Source organism: Sinocyclocheilus grahami, unplaced genomic scaffold (assembly GCF_001515645.1).
Source record: "Sinocyclocheilus grahami isolate Dianchi unplaced genomic scaffold, SAMN03320097.WGS_v1.1 scaffold532.1, whole genome shotgun sequence".
Taxonomy (NCBI): Eukaryota; Metazoa; Chordata; class Actinopteri; order Cypriniformes; family Cyprinidae; genus Sinocyclocheilus; species Sinocyclocheilus grahami.
Window position 1 is genome coordinate 34,566 of NW_015505711.1, and position 24,649 is coordinate 59,214.

General features: G+C 39.5%; 4 protein-coding genes across 4 annotated transcripts; all 4 read right to left on the reverse strand.

Moving 5' to 3' along the window:
* Positions 1–6,181: 6,181 nt before the first annotated feature.
* Positions 6,182–7,013, reverse strand: LOC107555343 (gamma-crystallin M2-like). Its single transcript, XM_016238098.1, has 3 exons — positions 6,928–7,013; positions 6,579–6,821; positions 6,182–6,469 (listed from the first exon to the last, which is right to left on the reverse strand). The coding sequence occupies exons 1-3, from the start codon at positions 6,931–6,933 to the stop codon at positions 6,197–6,199; spliced, it is 522 nt and encodes a 173-aa protein (XP_016093584.1). The 5' UTR covers positions 6,934–7,013; the 3' UTR covers positions 6,182–6,196.
* A 2,850-nt stretch (positions 7,014–9,863) lies between these two features.
* Positions 9,864–10,795, reverse strand: LOC107555339 (gamma-crystallin M2-like). The gene is made up of 3 exons (XM_016238094.1): positions 10,715–10,795; positions 10,366–10,608; positions 9,864–10,178 (listed from the first exon to the last, which is right to left on the reverse strand). The coding sequence occupies exons 1-3, from the start codon at positions 10,724–10,726 to the stop codon at positions 9,906–9,908; spliced, it is 528 nt and encodes a 175-aa protein (XP_016093580.1). The 5' UTR covers positions 10,727–10,795; the 3' UTR covers positions 9,864–9,905.
* A 2,812-nt stretch (positions 10,796–13,607) lies between these two features.
* LOC107555340 (gamma-crystallin M2-like) lies at positions 13,608–14,416 on the reverse strand. The gene is made up of 3 exons (XM_016238095.1): positions 14,348–14,416; positions 14,002–14,244; positions 13,608–13,900 (listed from the first exon to the last, which is right to left on the reverse strand). The coding sequence occupies exons 1-3, from the start codon at positions 14,357–14,359 to the stop codon at positions 13,628–13,630; spliced, it is 528 nt and encodes a 175-aa protein (XP_016093581.1). The 5' UTR covers positions 14,360–14,416; the 3' UTR covers positions 13,608–13,627.
* Positions 14,417–21,617: 7,201 nt separating this feature from the next.
* LOC107555342 (gamma-crystallin M2-like) lies at positions 21,618–22,542 on the reverse strand. The gene is made up of 3 exons (XM_016238097.1): positions 22,472–22,542; positions 22,039–22,281; positions 21,618–21,894 (listed from the first exon to the last, which is right to left on the reverse strand). The coding sequence occupies exons 1-3, from the start codon at positions 22,478–22,480 to the stop codon at positions 21,622–21,624; spliced, it is 525 nt and encodes a 174-aa protein (XP_016093583.1). The 5' UTR covers positions 22,481–22,542; the 3' UTR covers positions 21,618–21,621.
* Positions 22,543–24,649: the final 2,107 nt, after the last annotated feature.

Below are 24,649 nucleotides of genomic sequence, written 5' to 3' on the forward strand. Positions count from 1 at the left end.
TAAGCATGGTATTTTGCATATGTAATTTGCTGGAGTGTTGAGGCACAAATTAGTACCGATTCTTAGAACATCAATATGTTGCATAGGTATCAAACAGCATACACTACAACAGACAATATACAAGAACAGTAATGGTATACACAATGACCTGAAGGATATGTGTATTCAATCAAAGAAAGGTTTTCCTATGAATTAATAGAGAACAGTCCATTTTTCTGGGCATTATGTGTCTTTCTTATGAGGAAAATGAGGGAGTTTGTCTGCCCGCATTCCTTTAGGCCATAAAACCAGTGATATCAGCATTGGTTACCATGGAACCAGAGGCCTGTTCTGCCTTTCTGAGGTGTTAGGTGCATTTCGGGGGAAGGGTCCATAGACCCTCGTAATTGGCCATTTGGTTAGGTGAGGGGGAGTTAGATATTATTTGTTAAATATAACAAAAAGTTGTGTGTCTGATTGGTCCAAATGCTACAGTGTAAACTAACAAATTTGAAATCAGTTTAATCAGGTGGACTTGGGACATTCAGATCCGAGTCCTCGCAAAACCTGAATGTAGTAATAATCATTAATTCCCTACAATTACAAATGAATAAATGAAATGTCATTACACTGTTACATAATTTGGCACCTGAACAGGGGCTTGATCACCACCTTTACAAACTTCCTGAAGAGTGAAATGATTGTATGTTCTTTGAATCATGTTTTGTCTCTCCAGTATATCTACTGTATGTATAGCATCAATCAAAAAGTGAGTCAACTGGGGCTCAGAATGGATAAGACGGAGAAAGGGAGTGTATAACATTCCCAGGGAGTGGAAAGATACATTTAAAATGAAAGCTGCAAGCAGCGATGAAAAGGCAGCCACCCGATGGCTTTAGGAAAACAATGAACGGTGGGCAATATGCATTTAATAGTGGTAAATATAGGAGGAATATGTCAAAGTCATTTATATGGGCCAAACTTCCTGCTGCCAGTTGGTGGCGCTGAACATGGTATGTTTGAGTTAGAGTAAAACTTGATATATCCTGTTGCCAACAGGTGGCATTAAGATTTTAACTGAATACTGGCCTTTAGATTAGTGATGGGAAACCGAGGCTTTCTGAAGCGTTTAAGGCTTTCATGAAATTGTGCTGAAAAATGGTTCATTACTCCAAGCATTTAACACAGTGTGCATTAGCGACATCTGGTGGTTGGACTTTGTTTTCTCCACCATTTCTGACAAATCATTGCAGAGCAGAGGATGGTTTGAAAAAGCATGTGACCAAAAGCTTCGGAAGTCTGTGACATTCAAGAGTGGAATCAATCTGGGATCAATACAATATCTAATCTGATATAATCTCATCTAAATTAATTTGTGCCAATGAGACCACAACTCGTGTCATGTATAGCTTGGTCAACGGATTCACATATCGATCAATAATAAAAAAATACACAAACATGTGATCATAATTAATCATTGACGTGGGTAGCTGAGAAAAATATATTTTGGGTGAGCTGTTATAGGCCTAGCCTTATGTTGTGTTTGGGATCTCTGAGACCCCAGTTATAAACATGATTAAATGTCCTACTGACAGCCCTCAAAGTGACTGAATAATCCTTTTATGCATCAGGTGGGATTGTGAAGCGCCAGTTTTTTCAAACCAGCTGTCCCGACCTTCCGATACTGCATGACGTTCGAAGCTTTAAACGTCATCAATCACATGGTGTTGTCATTTCGATACAAGCATCGGCACAGTGTGTGATACAATAGTGGTTTGAAAACTGCGTCGGAGCATCGGAGCTGTGGTATCAATTGTCCCATCACTACTTTAGATTCTTCAGGCCAGGACTCGTATCAAACAAGATAGTTTGATCAGATTGGACATTTAATGCTTTAGTTATTGTAAAAAAAAAAAAGACATTTCCTGTTGTCAACAGGTGGTGCTATGATTACAACTTAATATTGGCCTTTAGATGTCTTCAGGGCAGGACTCTTACCAAACATGTGAAGTTTGGTGCAGATTGGACATTGCATGTTTAAGTTACTGTAAAACAAGTAATTTCCTGTTGCCAGCAGGTGGAGCTATGATTATAACCGAATATTGGTCTTTAGATGTGTTTAGGCCAAGATTCTAACCAAACATGTGAAGTTTGGTGTAGATCGGACATTGTATGTTTAAGTTAGTGTAAAACAAGTCTTTTCCTGTTGGCAACAGGTGGCACTATGATTATAACTTAAAGGGTTCATATGATGCAATTTCAATTTTTCCTTTCTCTTTGGAGCGTTACAAGCTCTTGGTGCATAAAGAAGATCTGTAAAGTTGCAAAGACTAAAGTCTCAAATCCAAAGAGATATTCTTTATAAAGGTTTAGAGACAGTGACGCCTACCTAAAATGGCTCGTTCTAACACGCCCCCACATATCTACGTCACGATGTGGGAAGATTTGCATAATGCCGCCCAAATGTTAACGCAAAGAAAGAAGGCGTAACTTTTATTCTTGCTGTAGTATTGTTGTTGGTGCTGCCGCCATGTTGTGGAGATGCTGTGTGTTTCGTTGAGAAAGCGAAACTACTTTGTTTGGCCTTCCAAAAGAGAACGATATCCGCTTCGTCATGCCTAGAGCTGATCCGTGCTGGTCGCTGAGGAAATACATCAACTTCACGCTGTGAATCGCACTGTAAATCAAGCACATTTTAACAATACCGTGATAATACTGATAATTATACGATTATAACCGTATAATCGTGATAAGAAATGTTCATACCGTTACAACCCTACTTGCTAAATAAAAGCAAACCACCCCCCCCCCCACTAAAATGAGTAAATAAATAAGTGAGCATATTGATAGAAACTATATTATTACATTAGCAATCACTATTATTTCCCACGTAATTGTATATCATAGATGCACATACAGTTCAAAAAGGACATTCTATATCTGAGAAACTAAATTATTATTGGTAAGCATGTTTGAACATATTTGCAGACAGGGTATTTCACAGTAATGATTGGTCTAAACATTCTTAGACATTACTTTTATATCGTGTAAACAATTACTTTTATATAGTGTTTATAGTATTGAACAAAAAAACATCCTCACGCCTTACATTTAGATGTAATGAAAGGTTGCTGATCATATTTCAAAATGTTGCACTCGATTTCACACATTTTAGTCTGTAATTGTAGTTTGGGAAAAGTCCAACTAGTAAATGTGTTCAAGTTTATGTCACAACAACACATTATTTAATGCAAATAAGAAACATTACTTACTCGACATGAAAGATCTCCTCTGCTGGCTCCAGCCGCGCTCGTGTTCTGTTTGTGAGGTATACATAAAGCTTTTTCCTCTCAGCGCGTCTTCTGAGGTAAATACAAGGCTTATTCCTCTCAGCGTCTTCTTGCAAAAACGAAAAGTATTAGAGATTAACATGTTGCTGCTTTGTTTACGATGATGTGAGCGTTTACATGTCGCGCGTCTCATGTGGAGATTTGTAATATCAATAACGCGAGCAACGCATGGGCGTAATCTAATTAGAGATAATGAGAACAGACAGGAAAAACTGGACCTGTCGTTGGTTTCATATGAATTACTTTATCACAGAATATTTGTTTTCGGTAAGAGTTACTTAATTTAAGAGTAGACATGTCAAGCTTTTTATAGATATATTTCTCATGTCTGTATGTAACTGAACTGAGTGCTGTCAGGACCGTTCTCTCAGGCTCTGCTGGCAGTCATTCCTACCTCTCAGGTAAGACCTGCCTCAGAGTCCATTCCATATTTATTACTGCCCCATGCCTGGGTCAGTCCATATTTGTGTCTCCACATGATACCTTCCTATGGGTAGGATGTGGCCTCCGTAGCGCCCTTCTCCGGAAGTCTCGCTTCCCCATCATTACTGCCAAGCTGTAAACAAAAAACAGGAAAGGCGTGAAGCACTTTTCACCAAGGTCGAAATCCCCTCTCTTAAGAAAAGATTTTCTGTGGTAGGAACAGCGGCGTGGCTATCTCCAGCAGCAATGTACTCACCTTTTGGTCCCTGTAGGCTCCAAGGTCAGCAAATTTGCACTGGGGCGTTGAGAAGGTTACGACCTTTGCATAGCATTTGTCTGACACACGGCTGCTTGTCAACATTTGTAGCGACTCAGAGCTGTGACAGGATTCAGGTTGTGGCACTTTCCATGGACCCCCTATGTCGTAAAACAATTGTTTTACAATGTATAGCTATTACTGTCATAGGAATAATATATAAAATTGTTGATATTATTCTAGTTTTTTGACTTCCTATACCACAACTAAAAAGAGGGTTGAGTCCCTTTTAAGTTCAGGTCAATTCACTGACTTTTTGTTAGTTAAGTTTTCTTAGTTAAGAACATGGGTTGGAGCTCTTAATTTCGAACTCTCAAAGTGCATTAGATAGAAGAATTTAACTTTAAAATGTACCAAATTTTCTTATGGAGGGGTGGGGGCATATGCCCCCGGAACCCCTAGAGGGGCCAAGGTACACCCATCACAGTCTCACAAAATCCTGTGAGAAACACTGCAAAACAAAACTTACTAAATAAGTGTGAAGGGTTATTTAATCGTAATCATGAGATTTGCATAGTCATGTCTTGGGCGCACTTTAATGCCCTTTGAATGGATATGCTCCTTTCATACAAAACATACAAAATGTGCAGAGCGGGGGTCGCAAAGACCAGGATTAAGAATCACTTGTTTAGTATAACCACTAGCAGGTTTAATGACGCACCAAACTGAAGCTGAAAGCTAATTAGCTAGATTAGTTATCTTTGAAAATTATTGGATATATATGGAAGGAAACAACTTTCATTTAGAATCAGGGTATCTTCCGTCCAATCAATTTTTGTTTTAATATTGAAATCTGAAAAATGAAAACCTCAAACCTTTTTTAGCTGCATTTTGGATGGAGGAAAAATGTGGTGTCCTCTAACAGTGGTTCTCAAACCTCTCCATGAAGTACCCCCAGCACTGCACATTTTGTATGACACCCTATATCTGACACACCCACTTCAGGTCTTGCAGTCACCACTAATGAGCTGATGAGTCGAATCAGGTGTGATAGATGAGAGAGACATACAAAATGTGCAGGGCTGGGGGTACTCCAGGACAGGTTTGAGAACCACTGCTCTAACGTATACATTCTCATTGGTCATTTTAGTAATGAGAACATCCTTAATACTGTCGACCACAGTGATTGCAACTCATCTGGGCTACCATGTATGAAAGAAGCTCATAAAAATACATTTTTACTTTATATACATCTGGGTTATGCACATTATTGGGTACTGAGTAAACTGAGTAAAACAACATTTAAAATGATCAGCTGTTATTTTCGTTTCAAATTTTTTAAAACAAATTTTTGAGGAGGCTCAGCATCCCGTGCCTCTAATGAACAACTACTGTCCGCATGGTGTTAAACTTTTATAATTGGCTTAGTACTGTGGTTCATAAATAATTCTTGATGCTGCTCTGCGACCACTCTGTCCACACATTCACAGAAAGATATGATGATAGAGATAATGTCAATATGTTCTTATAAATAGTGAGAAGAATGTAATGGCAGTAATCCTAATTTTAAATTTGGATTGACTCAAGGCATCTGTTGGACTGTGTCACCAGTGAGCGACATGTTGATGTTATTCATGTCCTTATCCAGGTTCAAGTTTTAAGATCTAATTTAAATTTAGAAAATTGAATGTAGCATGTTCAAACACAAATTTCATGGGTAACAATGACTTTGTTATAAAGAAGTCACACAGAGTGAACCAAAAGTTATAAAAGATTTTAATACATTTGCAAAGATGGCAGTGTGCCTGTTACAGAGGCATATTTAAAATTGGTTGGAGTCTGTTTTTATGCTTCGGCATACAGTATGAACTTTAATTTAAAAGAGAAAGTAGGTGGACTCTTCTAGTCCCCGGTGTCTTCTACCAAGGGCACTTTTTTGTCATTTTACGTTTATGTGTTAAACATCATTCACATTATTCACTTATCCTAAACTATTCTATTTTTTAATCCTGTATTTTTGTATTTTTTTGTGGGCTATTGTAGTAGTGGCATTAATTATATTCAGAACATAATGTTCTGTAAATAAATTACTTTATTTATTTTATTGTTTAAAAAAAAATTATTAGTGGCATTAATGATTTTCAGGACAATGTTTGTTGTTGTAGAGAAATTATTTTATTTAGAAACTCTAGTACCAAGAGTCCATGATACGCCGCATGCTCATGAATCTCATGCCACCCATATTACTGAAGCTCCTGTACTCTCCAGGCCTGAAGTACCACATTTTGCCTCTGTAGTGGGGCTGCTCATAGAAGAGCCAGTGGCCGTCCATCACATGACAGGACTGGCAGTGAGACATGCGGTAACGGTCCATGGTGCTGTCACAGTCATCCATCATCTCGTACATCTGACCCATGAAGTTCTCCCTCTCGTAGATCCTCATTCTGTAGGATCCCCTGTGCTGTAATGGAAGATAAGTAATTTTAGTTAAAGTTTATCAGCCCAAAAATTGTAAAAGTAAATCTATTTATGTTTATATTTTTTCTTATATAAGCTTAAATTGAGCTCACCATAGGAATCATACGGCAGGACCTGATGCAGTTGCTCATTCCAAACATAGACATGTAATCAGCATAGTCTCCTCTCTTAAAGAAATACTGGTTTCCCATGTAGTTGGGATGATCATACATCATCCAGCATCCACTTTCCACTCTGCAAGAGTGACAACGGCTCATGTAGGAGTGCATGTCAGCACAGTCTCCCATGCACTCATAAGAGCGACCCTGGAAGTTCCTGTCCTCAAAGAAAGTGACCTGAAAATTCAAATATAATATTTTAGTGATGTAAAGTGAAATACACCAAATCAAAAAAAATTTGTGTGGAAATCAATGTGGAAATCGGTGCTGGAACAAGGTTTACCTTCATGGTTGCACTGGCTGGTCCTCAGTAGTTCCACAAGGGAGAAGCTGAAGCTGAAGCTGATTCTGCTTGTTGACTGACTGCTGTCACCTGTGCTTTTATACTAGACTAAGACTAAAGACTACAGGGCCTCTATTGTTAGTCAATTCCTGACTGTGCAAGTTGGCATAGAGGTCATTCTAGCTAAAGCTCATTATGTAGTTCTTAGCACTCGCATTTATTAAGGCCCTAACACTTCAGAAGTTTAAACATTTCTAGTATTCTGTATTAATGACATAATTACGAACAACCAAAGATTATTTAAAAGAATAACAAACAACTAAAAGTTATTTCTCTCAGCTAGGTATTTCAGTGTTATATTCAGATTTTAAAAAATGGCTAGGCTAGACCTTTATTCACTGACCTCATATGTAGTTTCATAAAATACAGTACTTGTACTGTTATCAATATTTTTATACAGTCCATAATTAATGCTTTTGCTATTGTGGGGAAGTTTGCCACTTATAGTTTGTTTTGCAAATGTATATTTACAGTATTTGGTATATACAGTCATATGCAGTGTCATACAGTGTCCCTTTGCCAAGCTCTGCCTTAATGTTTTTGATGATTGATTCATATCAATAACTCAAGGTACAGACAGAATGCAAACAGAATTTCTTGTTGTTGTTTGTTCTTTTTTATTTTTTCCTTCTTCAAATTGTAAACATTTTATATTTTTGAGAAATGCAAACTGTGTGTTAAAGCCAGCCAAACATATTTCACAACAATAAGAGCACTTACATTTGCACCAATTTAAATTACTGATAGTAACCTAACATTATTTCATTTACACTCTTAAAAACAAAGGTGCTTAAAAGGTTCTTCACAGCGATTCCATAGAAGAACAATAGAAGAACCTCACCCGCTAGATCCACGGCTCTCTCTCCACGGTCCCCCATCCCCCCCCCCCCCCCCCAAAAACGCCACCACCGCCCACGATCCAGATCACAGCCTTCACGACGGGGGCCTTCCGTTTTCCCCGATCTCCATGCTGAGGTGTCAAGATCGTGGGAGAAACCGTATTCATCCCATATTACAGCCCCACAGTTTCTAATTATTCAAAAGAACATCGTGGGGCTGAATGATAAGGTATATGGGGCGATGCCAGTGGTGGAGCAGACGCTTGCGAGCTATCTCTCCCCACCCTCAGCATCGTCCCTGAAGGCCCCGAAGCAGGCCCGTTAGGTTTACATCGAGTCTGGTTGGGAGAGCTTATACAGCGGTAGGTCAGGCTGGCGCATGTTTGCACACCATGGCGGTGTTACAAGCATACCAGGCTGACCTGCTCAGGGGTGGGGCTGCTGAGCGGTGATTCCCCTATGTGCTTCAGGGCTCAGTGAGCTCCGACGAGCGAAAATCCCAGCTGCCGCCCGGCAACGGTACGGCACGGGAGAGCTCGCCCCCTCAAGTGAGGGTGCAGTTCTTCCCTTCGGCCTGTCACTCTCACCCTGCACTTTCACGAAGTGTGTGGATGCTGCTCTGGCTCCACTGCGACTCCAGTGCATCCGCATACTCAATTATATCAACGATTGGTTAATACTAGCTCAATCGGAGCAGATGGCAGCTTGGCATCGAGATGTCGTCCTCGCCCATATGAGAGAGCTGAGGTTAAGACTAAACGCCAAGAAGAGTGTTCTTTCTCCACTACAGAGAACCACTTATTTAGGCGTGGTGTGGGACTCAACCTCGATGCAGGCACGTCTGTCTCCTGCTCGAATCGAGTCAGTCCTCACGACAGTCACGAGAGTAAGAGAAGGCCAGTCACTCACTGTCAAACAGTTTCAGAGGCTGTTGGGCCTGATGGCATGTTTATTTGCAGTTTATAGTTTTTAATCATGTTACTGCAGCTAAATATGCTATGCAATTCCATAAGAATATTTGAAGACCTACACAGAGTCATGAAACTAATGTTTTTATTAGCCTGTGCTGGGGGTACAGGTAAATGCTTTTGAACTACATATAGAGCTGGTAATCAAAATGAAAGATTGTGTCTGTGTCACATTTACATGATGAGAACTGTCCTCATTAGCTCAGTGAAAAAAAACATTATGCCTATTTAAAAATATTCAGATGTATTCAGGCCTTTTAAAGATAAGGATCCCTGATTTTTTTTCCCCTCATAAATTACATCTTCAGTCATTCTCATAAACTCTGAAGTATATCGTACTGCCCTTTTGAGGCCTTTAGTTCTTTAACTCTTTCCCTATCAGCATAAAAAAAAGCCAGCCACCACCAGCATTTATGATCATTTTGTCAACACTTTCATGTCCCCCAGAACATGCAGTATGTCAAAAGAGTGTGTGCTTTTAAGCAAACCCATTTTATTCTAGCTTCATGCATTCCTTTTTTATCAACACTTGAATGTAGGTTTCAGTAAAAAAATAAAAAAATAAAAACTGTTTGAACAAAAAGATTAGAAAATCATGTTTTTGTCAAAGACTATGTCCGGATCGGTGATCAAGACAGATATGGAGTAGATCACTTCCATCAACACCCCCAAAGCTTGCACAGTCCTGTACGACTTCTTGGGTCAACATTTCATTTGGTAACGTTAGGCAGTTTAGATTTGTGTGCTGTTTAATGTTTAATGATCACGTTATTTTACACATGTATCTGCTTGCATATGCTATCGCTTGTTTCTGCTTCTTTGTCTGTGTTTTGATCAGGAGATTCTGTATTCTTTCAGAAGATGTGTAATAGTGCCCCCTACCATATAACAGTGAAAACGCGAAATCAGAAAAGTCTGTCAATGAGTTAATAACAATTAGAGTTAATAACAAGAGTTAATAACAATTAGCATGAAAAAGTAACCAAGAAAAGTGTATTAGCATTCAGCATGTAAATTATTTTGTTAATTTAAGTGTGTTTTGTGGAATACTCATTTTCACAACACAATGTTTGCTTTTGTAGAGAAATAATTTTATTGAAACACGAGAACACTAGTACCAGGAGTCCATGATACGCCGCATACTCATGAATCTCATGCCACCCATATTACTAAAGCTCCTGTACTCTCCAGGCCTGAAGTACCACATTCTGCCTTTGTAGTGGGGCTGCTCATAGAAGAGCCAGTGGCCGTCCATCACATGACAGGACTGGCAGTGAGACATGCGGTAACGGTCCATGGTGCTGTCACAGTCATCCATCATCTCGTACATCTGGCCCATGAAGTTCTCCCTCTCATAGATCCTCATTCTGTAGGATCCCCTGTGCTGTAATGGAAGAGAAGCCCATTCATTAAATTTTTTGTCACCCCAACTTGAGTTTAAATGTAAACATAAATCTGTGACCATGTTTCTGAAAAATCTAAATATAATTGTAAATTGAATATTCCTTCAAGACAATTGTCCCGAGTGTATTGATTTAATCCAAACACATCCAAATATTCATGGAACTCACCATGGGGATCATACGGCAGGACCTGATGCATTCACTCATTCCAAACATAGACATGTAATCAGCATAGTCTCCCCTCCTGAAGAAATACTGATTTCCCATGTAGTTGGGACGATCGTACATCATCCAACATCCGCTCTCCACTCTACAAGAGTGACAGCGGCTCATGTAGGAGGAGAAGTCACCACAGTCGCCCATACAGTCATAAGAGCGACCCTGGAAGTTCCTGTCCTCATAGAAGATGACCTGAAAAATCAAAGTTATTCTTTTAATGTTTTAGAGTTACATCTATGAAATTAATGTCAATTAAATCGCAATTAAAATGTAAAATTGTTGTTGGAATGAAATTTACCTTGCCCATCATGGTTGCACTGGCTGATTCACAGTAGTTCCACAAGGGAGAAGCTGAAGCTGATTCTGCTTGTTGACTGACTGCTGTCACCTGTGCTTTTATACTAGACCAAGACTAAAGAGTACACCCTGTCTATTGTCTGTCAATTCCTGACTGTGCAAGTTCAAATAGAGACCATTATGACTAAAGCTTATTATGTATCTGTTATAACATATTTGTCATGATTCTAGCGTATCTTATTTTTATTATAAAATGACAGAATTGAAACACACCTATTAAGCTTAGATTGTCTCCTTATATGCCAAAATATAGTATAGTATAGTATAGTATAGTATAGTATAGTATAGTATAGTATAGTATAGTATTGTAGTATAGTGTGTAGTGTAGTGTAGTGTATTATAGTATTCAATATTAGTAAAGCAAATAACCAAAGATAACATTTCAATTAACCAAATATGTTTTGCTGAATTGGATCTATATTTTTGCAGTCAGTTGAGTCAATCCCTTAATTTCTGTTTGTAGAATAATATTAGATATTTTAAGGTGAGCACACTGAAAGTCATTAAGTGATTTTGTTAAAACGTCAAAAATATTTTCTACCACATTTAAAAAGTGTTTACTGCAACTCTCCTCACAAACAAAACTGAATTTTTTTAGATTGTTTTATACAGCAGATAATTAGTTGTTACACTGGGGAAAAAATGGTGTAAAAACGGTTTTCATTTAGAAATTGCAAGTACATTTTACAATTACAAAGAAACAGCATGTAACATTGAATTAAACATTTTGAAGTAGAAAATAAAAAATATATATATTTGCTTGTAAAACAATAAAAATCTTTGTTTTATTTATAACTTACATTGAAATATATTGTGTAGCCTTTTTTTATTGCCAGTTTTAATGGACCCTTTTCATATTTCTCAGCAGCGGAAGTCGTCATAGTTGGGTTAACTTGAAGAGCAGTGAATGGGAGAGTACCACAAATATATATTTTTTGCATTGCCATTTGCTCAAATAGCAAAAGAAAAACTCCACGATAGTGTTTACGTGACTTTCAATAAAAGGAAAAAAATTGAGAGAGACTGATAATGGCAGTCAGAAGAGAGAACAATGACAAATTTAATGTCCCTCCCATAGACACTGCATTAGAAACACCCTCGCATTAGCGTTAACTGATTTTTTGTAATTTGATGCAAAGGTGATATAATACAAAGAATAGTGTTATAAATGTACATACATTAAAAAAAAAATACAAATATGAAAAACTTTCAAGGATTTACGATGCTGATGACCGTTAAATGTGTCATCACAGTCTTGTGAAAAGGGTCCATTGATTTGAAATAGTTTTGGTTAGCTGATTGCTTTGTCTCAGTTGGAGAAATAAAAAACGTGTTTTACTCCTATTTAAACAAATCAAGTAACTCAATAAAAATTATTATTATTATTATTATTAATGATAATAAAAAATAATAGTAATAATAAATCCAATAAAGCAGTGTCCCTAAAATAACCTCTTTTTCTATTTGGGATCTGTCAAGATAAGAAGAGATAAGTTGTTGTTGTTTTTCACCCTAAAAACTGTTGTCTGACAAGATTGTGGTTGGAATATGTTTGACAGCATGTAAAGAGAAATATGAACAAAATAGCTTGAAATAAAATAGATTTATTTGGAAACCACACACTTCGTTGGTTTTCACGTGTGAAATTTGGGAGCTATGTTAAAGATTCATAGCAGTTGGAATATAGTGCATGAAATCTATGTAATAGTTTATGATATTTTTTGTTGTATTTTATATTTTTAGATCTTGATAGCCCCAGTTCCCATTCTTTTTCATGGTATGGAAAAAAATCAGCCAGGAGACTCACAAAACTCATTTTGTGTGCCACAGAAGAAAGAAAAAATATGTGATTTTGGAACAAAATGAGCTTAAGTACATAATGGCATAATTATGTGTTTTTATGTGTATATGTTGCACAATTTGCTCAAACTACTCTTTATTTGAAGTGATTTGATAGCAAGGAGAGAGTAAACAGGGTATAAGCTGGAAGTTGACATTGATTAAATGTATGTTGTATTGCATAAATCAGGAATGCATTCATCAAGTTGTGCACTGACATAGGCAAGCATTTACTTTTTTTTTTAAATAATGGCAAGCAAGCTGGCTAAAAATATTATGCATCTAATTTAAACTGTGTTGATTGTTTTGTCTAAGAAAAGCCCTCTCAAGGTATCGTACAATTAACTGGTTAACTCAGTCAAATTATTACAATGTTGACATAAGGCTGTGTTGACTGAAAAATATTGGCCAATACTGTACAAATTCAACAGTACAACTGTGTTCATTGTTGCTCTGGATCAGTGAGTATTTTGTTGTCTTTATAATGAGGGCCTATAGGGAAATGTTTTTTTGAGAATGACAGATGTTTCTGTTTGTCCGATGAGAAAATTAGATATCTGGTGTTATGTGAAAATCGAGCAAATAGCCGTAAAACAATTAAGCCAACTGAAGTTTTGGTATGCTTAATAAATAAAATTGTTCATAAATAAAATGTCTCTGCTCTCTGCTATAATATGAGGTTAAAGTGCCCTGCTCAAGGTTGCAATATCCTGGTGGTTTTTGAAAGAATTTCTTAAATACATTTATGGTCTCTGGCTAAGAACTTAATGTTGCACAGCTGACAAGTAATTTTTAAAACTAGCTGATATTTTAACTATAACATGTTGTTGGCTATCATCTTAAACAGGTCTTGAATATTCAATTACATGTTTTGAGGTTTTACTGTGACTTTTTTATTTATGAGTATGTTAAGCTATGGTGAATTTCTGTGTTCATTCATCAGGCAAATATAGGTGGTATTAATTTTCAAAACACATGGTTTAGTTACAAATTATTTTATTAAAACTTTGGAACACTAGTACCAGGAGTCCATGATACGCCTCATGCTCATGAATCTCATGCCACCCATATTACTGAAGCTCCTGTACTCTCCAGGCCTAAAGTACCACATTTTGCCTTTGTAGTGGGGCTGCTCATAGAAGAGCCAGTGGCCGTCCATCACATGACAGGACTGGCAGTGAGACATGCGGTAACGGTCCATGGTGCTGTCACAGTCATCCATCATCTCGTACATCTGACCCATGAAGTTCTCTCTCTCATAGATCCTCATTCTGTAGGATCCCCTGTGCTGGTGTGGAAGAGAAGTCATTTCAGTTTATCAACCAAAAAAAGTTAAAAATAAATCTATTTATGTTTATATGTTATCTTACAAGCTTAAATTGAGCTCACCATAGGGATCATACGGCAGGACCTGATGCAGTTGTTCATTCCAAACATAGACATGTAATCAGCATAGTCTCCTCTCCTAAAGAAATACTGATTTCCCATGTAGTTGGGATGATCATACATCATCCAACATCCGCTCTCCACTCTGCAAGAGTGACAACGGCTCATGTAAGAGGAGAAGTCCCCACAGTCGCCCATACACTCATAAGAGCGACCCTGGAAGTTCCTGTCCTCGTAGAAGATGACCTGAAAAGTCAGAATTATTATTTTAATGTTTTATAGATATTTTTCAAATTAAGGGTAATTTGAATAAAATTTAGTGGAAAATTGTTTTTGGAATGAAATTGACCTTGCCCATCATGGTTGCACTGACTGATCCTCAGTTGTTCCACAAAGGAGAAGCTGAAGCTGATTCTGCTTGTTGGCTGACTGCTGTCACCTGTGCTTTTATACAAGACTAAGAGTAAAGACTACACAGCCTCTATTGCTAGGCAATTCCTGACTGTGCAAGTTGTCATAGAGACCATCATAGGACCAACATACATGCTTTTGTAATTTTCCTGCCAATTGTTCTTTGAATACCTTTGACCTTACCTTTGTGGGTATAATGTATTTCAATTTTTGTACAAATGTTGTAGATTCAAATGTGAATGTCAAATGTGTGTTAACTTTTTAACATCTTTTTTGCAGTAAGAATTTATCTATCACGTACTTTACAATATGTATGTACTGTATGCAGATTTTTCCACATCTGCTCAATTTTCTGTTCTATTCACTAGTGAAATAAAACCAAAATTACATAACTGTTGTCTGCTTTCACTCTGCAGTCCTTATGTACTCTAAGCTGAGCCCAGAACAGACAAGTGGAAAAATACAAATGCAAAAACATCTCTTGGAACATATCTTGTCCAGTCTGGATTGAAACTGTATGCTTTTAAAGGAATTTTTGCCCTTATTTAGATAGAACAGTGTAATGACAGGAAATGAAGTGGAAGAGATAGAGGGGGTGGGATGGGAAAAGGTCCACGAGCCAGAATTTGAACTCAGGACACCTGTTGCACCACACCGCTATATGTCTGCGTGTACTGCCCACAAGGCTATCAGCGCCGACTGAAACTGACTGTTGTATAAAATAAGAATACTACTTTTGAGTTAAATATGTGTATTAATATTAATATAACAAAGGTTAAAGAAATAGTTTTTTTATTTAAAAAAAAAATGCATTCAATCAACTGCATCAAATGGTTGCTAAGTTACCATTAGCGAGTTTGCAACATTATATACAATGTACTCTAATCAGCAACAACATTAGAGCTACTGACAGGTGAAATGAACAACACTATATCGTTAGAATGGCACGTGTCAAAGGGTGGGATATATTAGGCAGCAAGAGAACTGTTACGGGGCTGACGAGACGTGAAACGTGCGGATCCATGTGCAAAGCTTTATTGAGCAGAGAGGTCAGAAACACAGGCAGGGTCAAACAGTGGCAAACAGGTATATGGCGGGCAAGACACGAGAATAGTCCTAGGGCTAGCGTAGGTTGATGAACGGCAAACAGAATCAGAAGGGACAAGACTAAAGGGAGAAATCCAGGAAACCAGGTGAAGATCAGGAACCAAGAAAACAGGCAAGGCAAGACTAAGCTAGGCTAGGAGGCTAACGAGGGCTCGGTAGAGTAGCTATCAACAGATAGGCGCTAAACAATACTCGCCAGAGGGAAGGGATCAGAGTGAGTGTTAAATAGTGTGGGAGTGATATGAAACAGCTGGGTGCAATCAGTGTTGTGCAATTAGTGAACCAGCTGTGTGCAGTCAGTGCTGTGAATGATGGGATATGTAGTCCGGGAAGATATGCAACAGTGTGAGTGCGAGATTCAATGAAAATGGGAAGGGTGACCTCTGATGGTTAGCCGACGGAAGTTCATGGACCGGATTCGTGACAGAGCCCCCCCCAACGAGCGGCTTCCAGACGCTCAAAACCCCCTTTATGATTCCGGAGGGCGGTGGAGTGGAGGCGGAACAGGGGGAGGGATGGAGGGCCACCTGGAAGTGGCGAGCCCGGGCACTGAGGCAGGACCGGCAGAGCAGAGAGCCAGGGCAGAGCCGGCAGCACAGGTGGAGCTGAAGACCACCACAGCAGAACAGACAGGACCGAAGATCCCCCTGGCGGAGTAGAAGACCATGATAGCTGTGACAGGACAAGCAGGGAGCTTGCAAACGGCCTCTATAGCTGTGGCAGGACGAACAGGGAGTTCGCAAACAGTCTCCTTAGCCATGACAGGATAGACAGAGAGTTAATAGGTGGCCTCCTTGGCCGGAACAGGAAAAGCAGAGAGTTCATAGACGGCCTCCTTGGCCGGAACAGGACAGGCAGAGAGTTCATAGACGGCCTCCTTGGCCGGAACAGAACAGGCAGGGAGTTCATAGATTAAATTTGAGCGGTTGATTAATGCCAGTACAGAAGAAATCTATCAAAACATAGTCCAGTAAATCAGTGATAGGCAATGTCCAGATACTCTTGAATGTAGTCCTCAAGCGAGCGGGTGCCCTGCTCGAGGGCTAACAACAGCCTTGCAGTGTCCATACCTGGCCAATGTCCATATGAGAAGCTGCTGGATCCTTGTGTGGCCAGGTATTCTGTTACGGGGCTGACGAGACGTGAAACGTGCGGATCCATATGCAAAGCTTTATTGAGCAGAGAGGTCAGAAACACAGGCAGGGGCAAACAGTGGCAAACAGGTATATGGCGGGCAAGACACGAGAATAGTCCTAGGGCTAGCGTAGGTCGATGAACGGCAAACAGAATCAGAAGGGACAAGACTAAAGGGAGAAATCCAGGAAACCAGGCGAAGATCAGGAACCGAGAAAACAGGCAAGGCAAGACTAAGCTAGGCTAGGAGGCTAACGAGGGCTCGGTAGAGTAGCTATCAACAGATAGGCGCTAAACAATACTCGGCAGAGGGAAGGGAGCAGAGTGAGTGTTAAATTGTGAGGGAGTGATATGAAACAGCTGGGTGCAATCAGTGTTGTGCAATTAGTGAACCAGCTGTGTGCAATCAGTGCTGTGAATGATGGGATATGTAGTCCGGGAAGATATGCAACAGTGTGAGTGCGAGAGTCAATGAAAATGGGAAGGGTGACCTCTGATGGTTAGCCGACGGAAGTTCATGGACCGGATTCATGACAAGAACAGTCAGAATTCTTGAATTTCACATGTTTAAAATCAGGAAAAAGCAAAAAGTGACTTTGACAAGGGCCAAAGAGTAATTGTTAGTAATATCTAAAACTACAAGTCTTGTGGGGTGCTCCCATTATGCAGTAATTACTACCAAAAGTGGTTCAAGGAAGGAAAACCGATGAACCGGCTTCGTGGACATGGGCTCCCATTGCTCATGCAGAGACAATGTTATGCTCTGGGCAATGTTCTGCTGGGAAACCTTGGGTCCTGGCATTCATGTGGATGTTTTGACACGTATCACTTATTGTAAGATTGTTACAGACCATGTACACCCCTTCATGGCAATGGTGTTTCCCACTGGCAGTAGACTCTTTCAGCAGGATAATGCACCCTGCCACACTGAACAAAAAATGTTAAGGAATGATTTGTAGAACATGGCAAAGAGTTCCAGGTGTTGTCCTGACCTCCAAATTCCCCAGCTCTCAACCTGATTCAACATTTATAGGATGTGCTGGACCAACAAATCTGATCCATGGAGGTCCCATCCCAACATGCAGGACTTAAAAGATCGGCTATGCTAATGTTCAGAAGTCATATGGAGTCCATGCCTTGACACATCAGACCTGCTTTTGCAGCACAAGTGGGACCTACACAATATTAGACAAGTTGTGATTGACAACTACATTTATGAAACTACATTTTTCTCACAATGTCTTTTTCACACAGCAGCGTACAGTAGCAGCTGTGTACTGTCTATATGAAAGTGCAATGGGTGTCAAGCTGATATTCTGTCGCTTGCAACCATAGTGACAAATAAAATAATAAAGATCCACTGCAACATCTATAAAACTACCTAATCACATCTGAAACAACAAAAGTCCAGTCGAGGAACAAGTTATCTGTCAGATCTAAATGAACCCTACAGCAGAATTTATTCATGTGTGCAAGCAGTTGAACACTGCTGCACACAGGTGTCTTGCACTGCACAAATGCTAGAATGTACCAAACACTTGTAGATGCCAGGGGCCCCTCAGTTGATGTAGGAGTTTGGCCTTTTAAACACAATTCAACCTCTGCAGAGGCAGGCCCACCTCAGTCTGATCAGACCTGGGTGTGTGTCCCCATCATCTTGGGACCTAACTGGGGTCTTTACGCCTGATCCAGAGCCACCAGCTGTAGTGTTCTGAAGTAGCTGCTTTTTCTTTGATGGTTTGATGCAGGGTTTGGCTGTGGATTCCCAGCTATTTCAGCAGCCAGATGGTTGATGTTGCCACAAAGCCCCTGCAGCCAATCTCCACTGGATAGACCAATACTTTCTGTCCTTTTTGTTGAGCATTCAACTGCAATTTCTGCATACTGAAACTTCTTCCTCTAATTTGCCTCCTCAATAGCATCCTCACAGGGTACTGTCAATGAAATAAAAATACACAATGAGCAGGGTGCTGGACCACAAAACCAGGTCTTGGCTGGTACTGACAATTTTGAATGGGACCATGAGTTGCTGACCCACATCAGCCAGCATTTTCCAGTCCCAGGCTCCTTTGAGATGCACAGCCCTGGTCAATGAAGGAAGCTCTCCCTGTACCTTCTGCCCTTCCCAAATGGATAGTACTGCTTGGGTGGTGCTTGGTGTTCTGAAGAGCAGGCGTTGGTGGTTATTCTTTTCACCTCAGTCACTGCAGCCAGGCATTTTAGCTTCAATATGTCTCAATATGTACCTCCCCAAGTCAGGCTTACCTTGCAACCGGTAAGGATGTATCTAAAGGAAGGAGGAGATAATAATAATAAATATAATAATAATAATACCTTTTATTAATGATGAACATCGGGGACATGATGGGTCTTCCCCCAATCACTGTTGGAAATTTTTGGGTGAGGACAGGACTTTATAGGTTGCCCTGAGCAGGAAGCTGATTCTACTTGCCTCAATCTCCCACAATTCCGTCCTGCTAATTTTGTTCTTCTCTATGCTCTTCCAGTTCCACTATTCATACTGGGCTTGAGTGACTGCTTTAGCATGCCTTGCTGCCTCCTCCTGATGTCGGACATTCAGGACTACCAGTTTTCGCTGCTCTGAAGGTGTAGCCTTGTTCCTCCAGGGTCTGCCCTGACACAAACCCAACCCTCCTCTTCCCTGTTAAACATGGCCCACGATGTCGGGGTGCTGGATTGCTGATTGGGACTGTTGTCATGGGACTCTTGGGACTCGAGACTCTGAGAGGGTAATTTCTATCCCTGCTTTGGTGCATTAAACTCATACCAGACTTGAGATGGGTAGTTGCAGAGAATGCAGTGCCCGTACAGAGCAACACTACTTAGTCATCTTGAAACACCTAACCATTTCCTCATTTAGGAGCTTATGATTCTCTCCATCTTCTCCACTTTTGTGAGGGGAATGTCAACCATGGTTAGAGGCCAAATTAGTCTGGGCAGCAGGCCAAACTGTAGGCACCAAAGCTTTAGCTTTCTAGGGAGCATAGCCTTACCAATGATCTCAAGACTCCTGCCTACATTCTTTGTTCACTCTCTTTGAGGCTTGTATCCTAGAATTTTCCAAGTCTTTTGATTGGCTTTTCCAGTATTGTTGGTATGGGGGCGTTGTCAATTAGGAACCTTTGGTCAGACAGCTTTCCATAGAGAATAGAGATACTTCTCTAATTGGATGGATTGATCTTCATCCTGGCCCATTCAGTGTTCTCTTAGAGTTTCCTTAGCAGGTATCTGGTACATGGTGCTGTTGTGGTTAGGGTTGTAATGTCCTCCATATAGGCCCTTATTGGTGTTAAATGGATTCTGGACTTCGGGAGCTCGCTGCCAACCACCCACTTAGACGCCCTAATAATAACCTCCATCTCTATGGTAGATGCTAGTGGCATTATGCCCATATCGAGATGCTGCCACATGATGTGGAATCTGGTGTAGTAAAGTAGAACCACAGATCTTGATCAATAGCAGCCCAAAGAAAATGACATTGAGGTCTTTCTTCTTCCTCTTGGCTATCTGAATCTGGTGCCAGATCATGCTAGTGTGCTCCAGACATCCAGAGAAACCTGAAATTTCGTCCAATGACATAGCTTATAACTGTGTCCCCCTTGTTTTTCAGTGCAGTTCACTAAGTGCACTAAGAGGTCACGCTGTGCGATACAGTAGCAATCTTCTTCACGTGATATAACTCTGCAGCTCAGAGTACCCTATACTTCAATTTTGGAATGCAGTGAAATGTTCTTCCATTCTACAGCATTCACCTGTGTAGAAATGGAAGTCAAAGGAATAAAGTGTATTGTGACCACCCCTTTATTTTTTATGTAAAAGTGGGCATGACCATTTTTAACATGAATGTGCAAGGGTTCTAATGTAAGCCACTTCCAGTTACTTTAACAGCCCATTACTACTTGATTTTTCAAACTGGTATCTGGTATTTTCTGATCATAAACACTCTGGTTTGTAGCGCAAATAGTTTTACTGTTTACTGCATTTTCTTCTTCTCAAATACAGGGCTGACAACTATATTCTGCTGCTGCGTTTTGTGAAAATGAATTAGACTTGAATTATTCAGGCATGGAGCATTTCTCTATAAACAGAAGCTGAGTTTACTATGAAGGTGTGTTCAAATACAACATACCATCAAACATTTTGATCGTCCTGAGATTAACCATAGGGCCAACTGTGTACAAAGGGACTCAAGCTGTAACCAGGTTTTTACCGCCCCCCCCCCACACACACACAGTAAATCCAATTACAAACATCTGGATAACTAGACACTTAATAGATTTTAGTCAGGTTTTTAAAGTAATACAATTATTTGGATAGAATTCACTGGATGTGTCATATAGTCAGCAAAGGGAGAATGTTTGTGCAGAGGTTGCACTAAAATATAATCATTATCCAAATATGATGTCATAATATATATGTCATTTTTTTAACTAAACTATTCTGGAAAAAGCAATCAGACTCTCCGCTCATTTGAAATCTCACTATGGCTATTGTAGTGGTATGATTTTCACTCTATGTACATGGCATGGTATTATTTTGATTTAAAATAATTATATTGGACAGAATGTTATTTTATTAAATGGATAAAGTATTTGTAGTATCTGTATTTTGTAAATCATTATTTTTATTGGTGTTAAATTGTGAAACACATTTGTTAATGAACATTAAAAAACAGACTAATAAAATATGGACTGAAAACTTATATAAAGAAAAATATAAATTCTCGTGTTCTTTATGAAAATTGAAATATTCATAAACTGCATGTTATTTGAAGTCTTCCACATGCATTTTGTTTTAATGTTAATATCATAGTAAAATGTACTAATTTATCACTGTTCTTGTCAGAGAAGAGGAATTATGCTTCCTGTCCATGGTATCAGTATAAAAAAAAAATCATAAAAACAGTAGTCAAAAATTAATTTAGACAAATTTTATTGAAACACTGGAACACTAGTAACAAGAATCCATGATACGCCTCATGCTCATGAATCTCATGCCACCCATATTGCTGAAGCTCCTGTACTCTCCAGGCCTGAAGTACCACATTCTGCCTTTGTAGTGGGGCTGCTCATAGAAGAGCCAGTGGCCGTCCATCACATGACAGGACTGGCAGTGAGACATGCGGTAACGGTCCATGGTGCTGTCACAGTCATCCATCATCTCGTACATCTGACCCATGAAGTTCTCCCTCTCGTAGATCCTCATTCTGTAGGATCCCCTGTACTGTAGTGGAAGAGAAGGCAATTATATTTATGTTTAACAGGCTGAACTTTTGGGATCAAATATAAAGAGGCCCAAATGTGTTTACTTTCTCATGTACTATGATGATAACATTTGCAAACGCATTCAAACGTTCGTAGTACTCACCATAGGGATCATACGGCAGGACCTGATGCATTCACTCATTCCAAACATAGACATGTAATCAGCGTATTCGCCCCTTCTAAAGAAATACTGATTTCCCATGTAATTGGGATGATCGTACATCATCCAACATCCATTCTCCACTCTGCAAGAGTGACAGCGGCTCATGTAGGAGTGCAAGTCAGCACAGTCACTCATGCACTCATAAGAGCGACCCTGGAAGTTCCTGTCCTCGTAGAAGATAACCTGAAAAGTCCAAGTTATTATTATACTGATTTAAAGTTTTTCATTAGGAAAATTTGTTGCATTTATGCATTCTATATAATTTGATAAGATAACTTTATGCATGACATAATCTCATTAAACAGTTTATTTTATTTTAGTATTTAGTATTTTCAGTTTGCGAGTTGTTGCAACTTTAGATCGCATAACTTACTTTGCCCATGGCCACAGTTGTGCAAGTTGCTCCTCAGGACTGAGTGGATCTGCCAGCTACACTGATACAGTCTGTTTGTTGCGCTCACTTTTATACCAAAGAATATGTGCCCTGCATTGTGAGTAAGCTCCTGACCCAGCAAAAATACATGGAGGTCCTAATGCAAAGTGAGATCTATAGGGATATTTGTCAGCATGAGTGGTACTTTTGTGAGTGGGCCACACAATTTCCTTTTTAGATTTGAAATGATATAGAATTAACTGTACATGTATATTACTTAATATTAAAAAAATGCTTATTTACAAAACACTGTTCAGTGGTAAGGCAACTTATACACTATGCGATGAACATGAGTTTAATGATTTTATTTATTTTTTTATTTTTTTCCTGGAATTTTCCATTTTGCACACCCTTAGGAAACTGGTAGTAGCAATCTATTGATACCTGTCAATCAATTATATTTTGATACAGTATATGTAAGGGATAGAGTACATCCAGCTGGTTGTTATTGCAGAATATACCTCTGCAGGGTTTTAGGACCCAGGCACAAGTGAAGTGTTACAGTGTTTAAAAGGTTTGGTCTGAAACACTTTAATTTTGCACATTATTGCCAAACAAAATGTTATTTTTCAGAGTAAATTGGACAAAAAATAATTAACGTGTTGAGACGAAATAACTAAATTAAAGACATTTTTGTCAACAACAACAAAAAACGAGCACTGATTGCATAGTCCCCCCCCCACCCCCCACTTATGGTGTAGTGTTCAGGTTTAAAGGTAGCTGGTTTGATCAACCCAAGTACTAAGCTTTGAGCTATCCCCATTGTGTGGTTGAGCAAGACAATGAACCCCAGTTCACTCCAGGGGGTCTCTCTAAATGTATCGTACTGTACTGTGTCTGAAAAAGGTTTTTATGTCCATTATGTGTGACAATAACTGTGGTATCATCTGCATCTCGAATATTTTGACAAACGGTTCCCTACAAGTGCTGTCACTTCTGTAGAGGGATTAAAGAAGAAGAGCAGTTGTCTGGGGGTGCACCAGTACTAATAATCATTAATAATAGTTATTGGTATACATTGATCAGATGTAGCATTAAAACCACCTGCCTAATATTGTGCAGACCCGCTTATGCCGTCAAAACAACTCTGATGCATCAAAGCATGGACTTTATTTGACCTCTTAATGTGTCCTGTGGTATCTGGAACCAAGACATTAGCAGCAGATTGAGAACTGCCTTTAAGTCCTGCAAGTTGGGAGGTGGGGACTCTATGGACCAGATTTGTTGGTCCTGTACATCCCATAGATGCACAGTTGGATTGAGAGCTGGGGAATTTGGAGGCCAAGGCAACACCTTGAACTCTTTGTTATGTTCCTCAAGCTCTTCCTGACTAATTTTTGTAGTGTGACGGGGTGCATTATACTTCTGAAAGAGGCCACTGCCATCAGGAAACACCATTGCACTTTCAACAGTAGACAGGGGTCATCATGGGCACTCTGACCAGTCTGTGGCTACCTAGCCCTCAAATCAGCAAACTGCAATGCACAGTGTCTTCTGGCATCTTTCTGTCATGGCCAGCATTATGTTTTTCAACAAACTGAGCAACAATTCTGTAGCTCCTCTGTGTGATTGGACCAGATGCGCTAGCCTTCACTCTCCACCTGCATCAATGAGTCTTTGGCACCCGTAACCCTGATGCTGTTCATCGGTTGTCCTCCCTTGCAGGGCCGTACAAAGACATTTTGTTTACCCCTTTCATAATTATTTATAAAATATAGTTACAGTTAATTACTCTAATTAACACTATACACAAGGCTGTTATACCAATTAAATTAAATCAGTATAAAAAAAATCCATCTTACCATTTATTACAATTGCATAAATAATGTTATGAGTATAATATTGTAAATAAAACATTATGAACACAGAAATACACTGAACAAAATTATAAATGCAACACTTTTGTTTTTGCCCCTATTTTTCATGAGCATCCCAAACACGCTCAATGGGTGACATGTCCGGTAAGTATGCTGACCATCCAAGAACTGGGATGTTTTCAGCTTCCAGGGATTGTGTACAGATCCTTGCAACATGGGGCCGTGCATTATCATGCTGCAACATGAGGTGATGGTCATGGATGAATGGCACAACAATGGGCCTCAGGAGCTTTGTGCACTC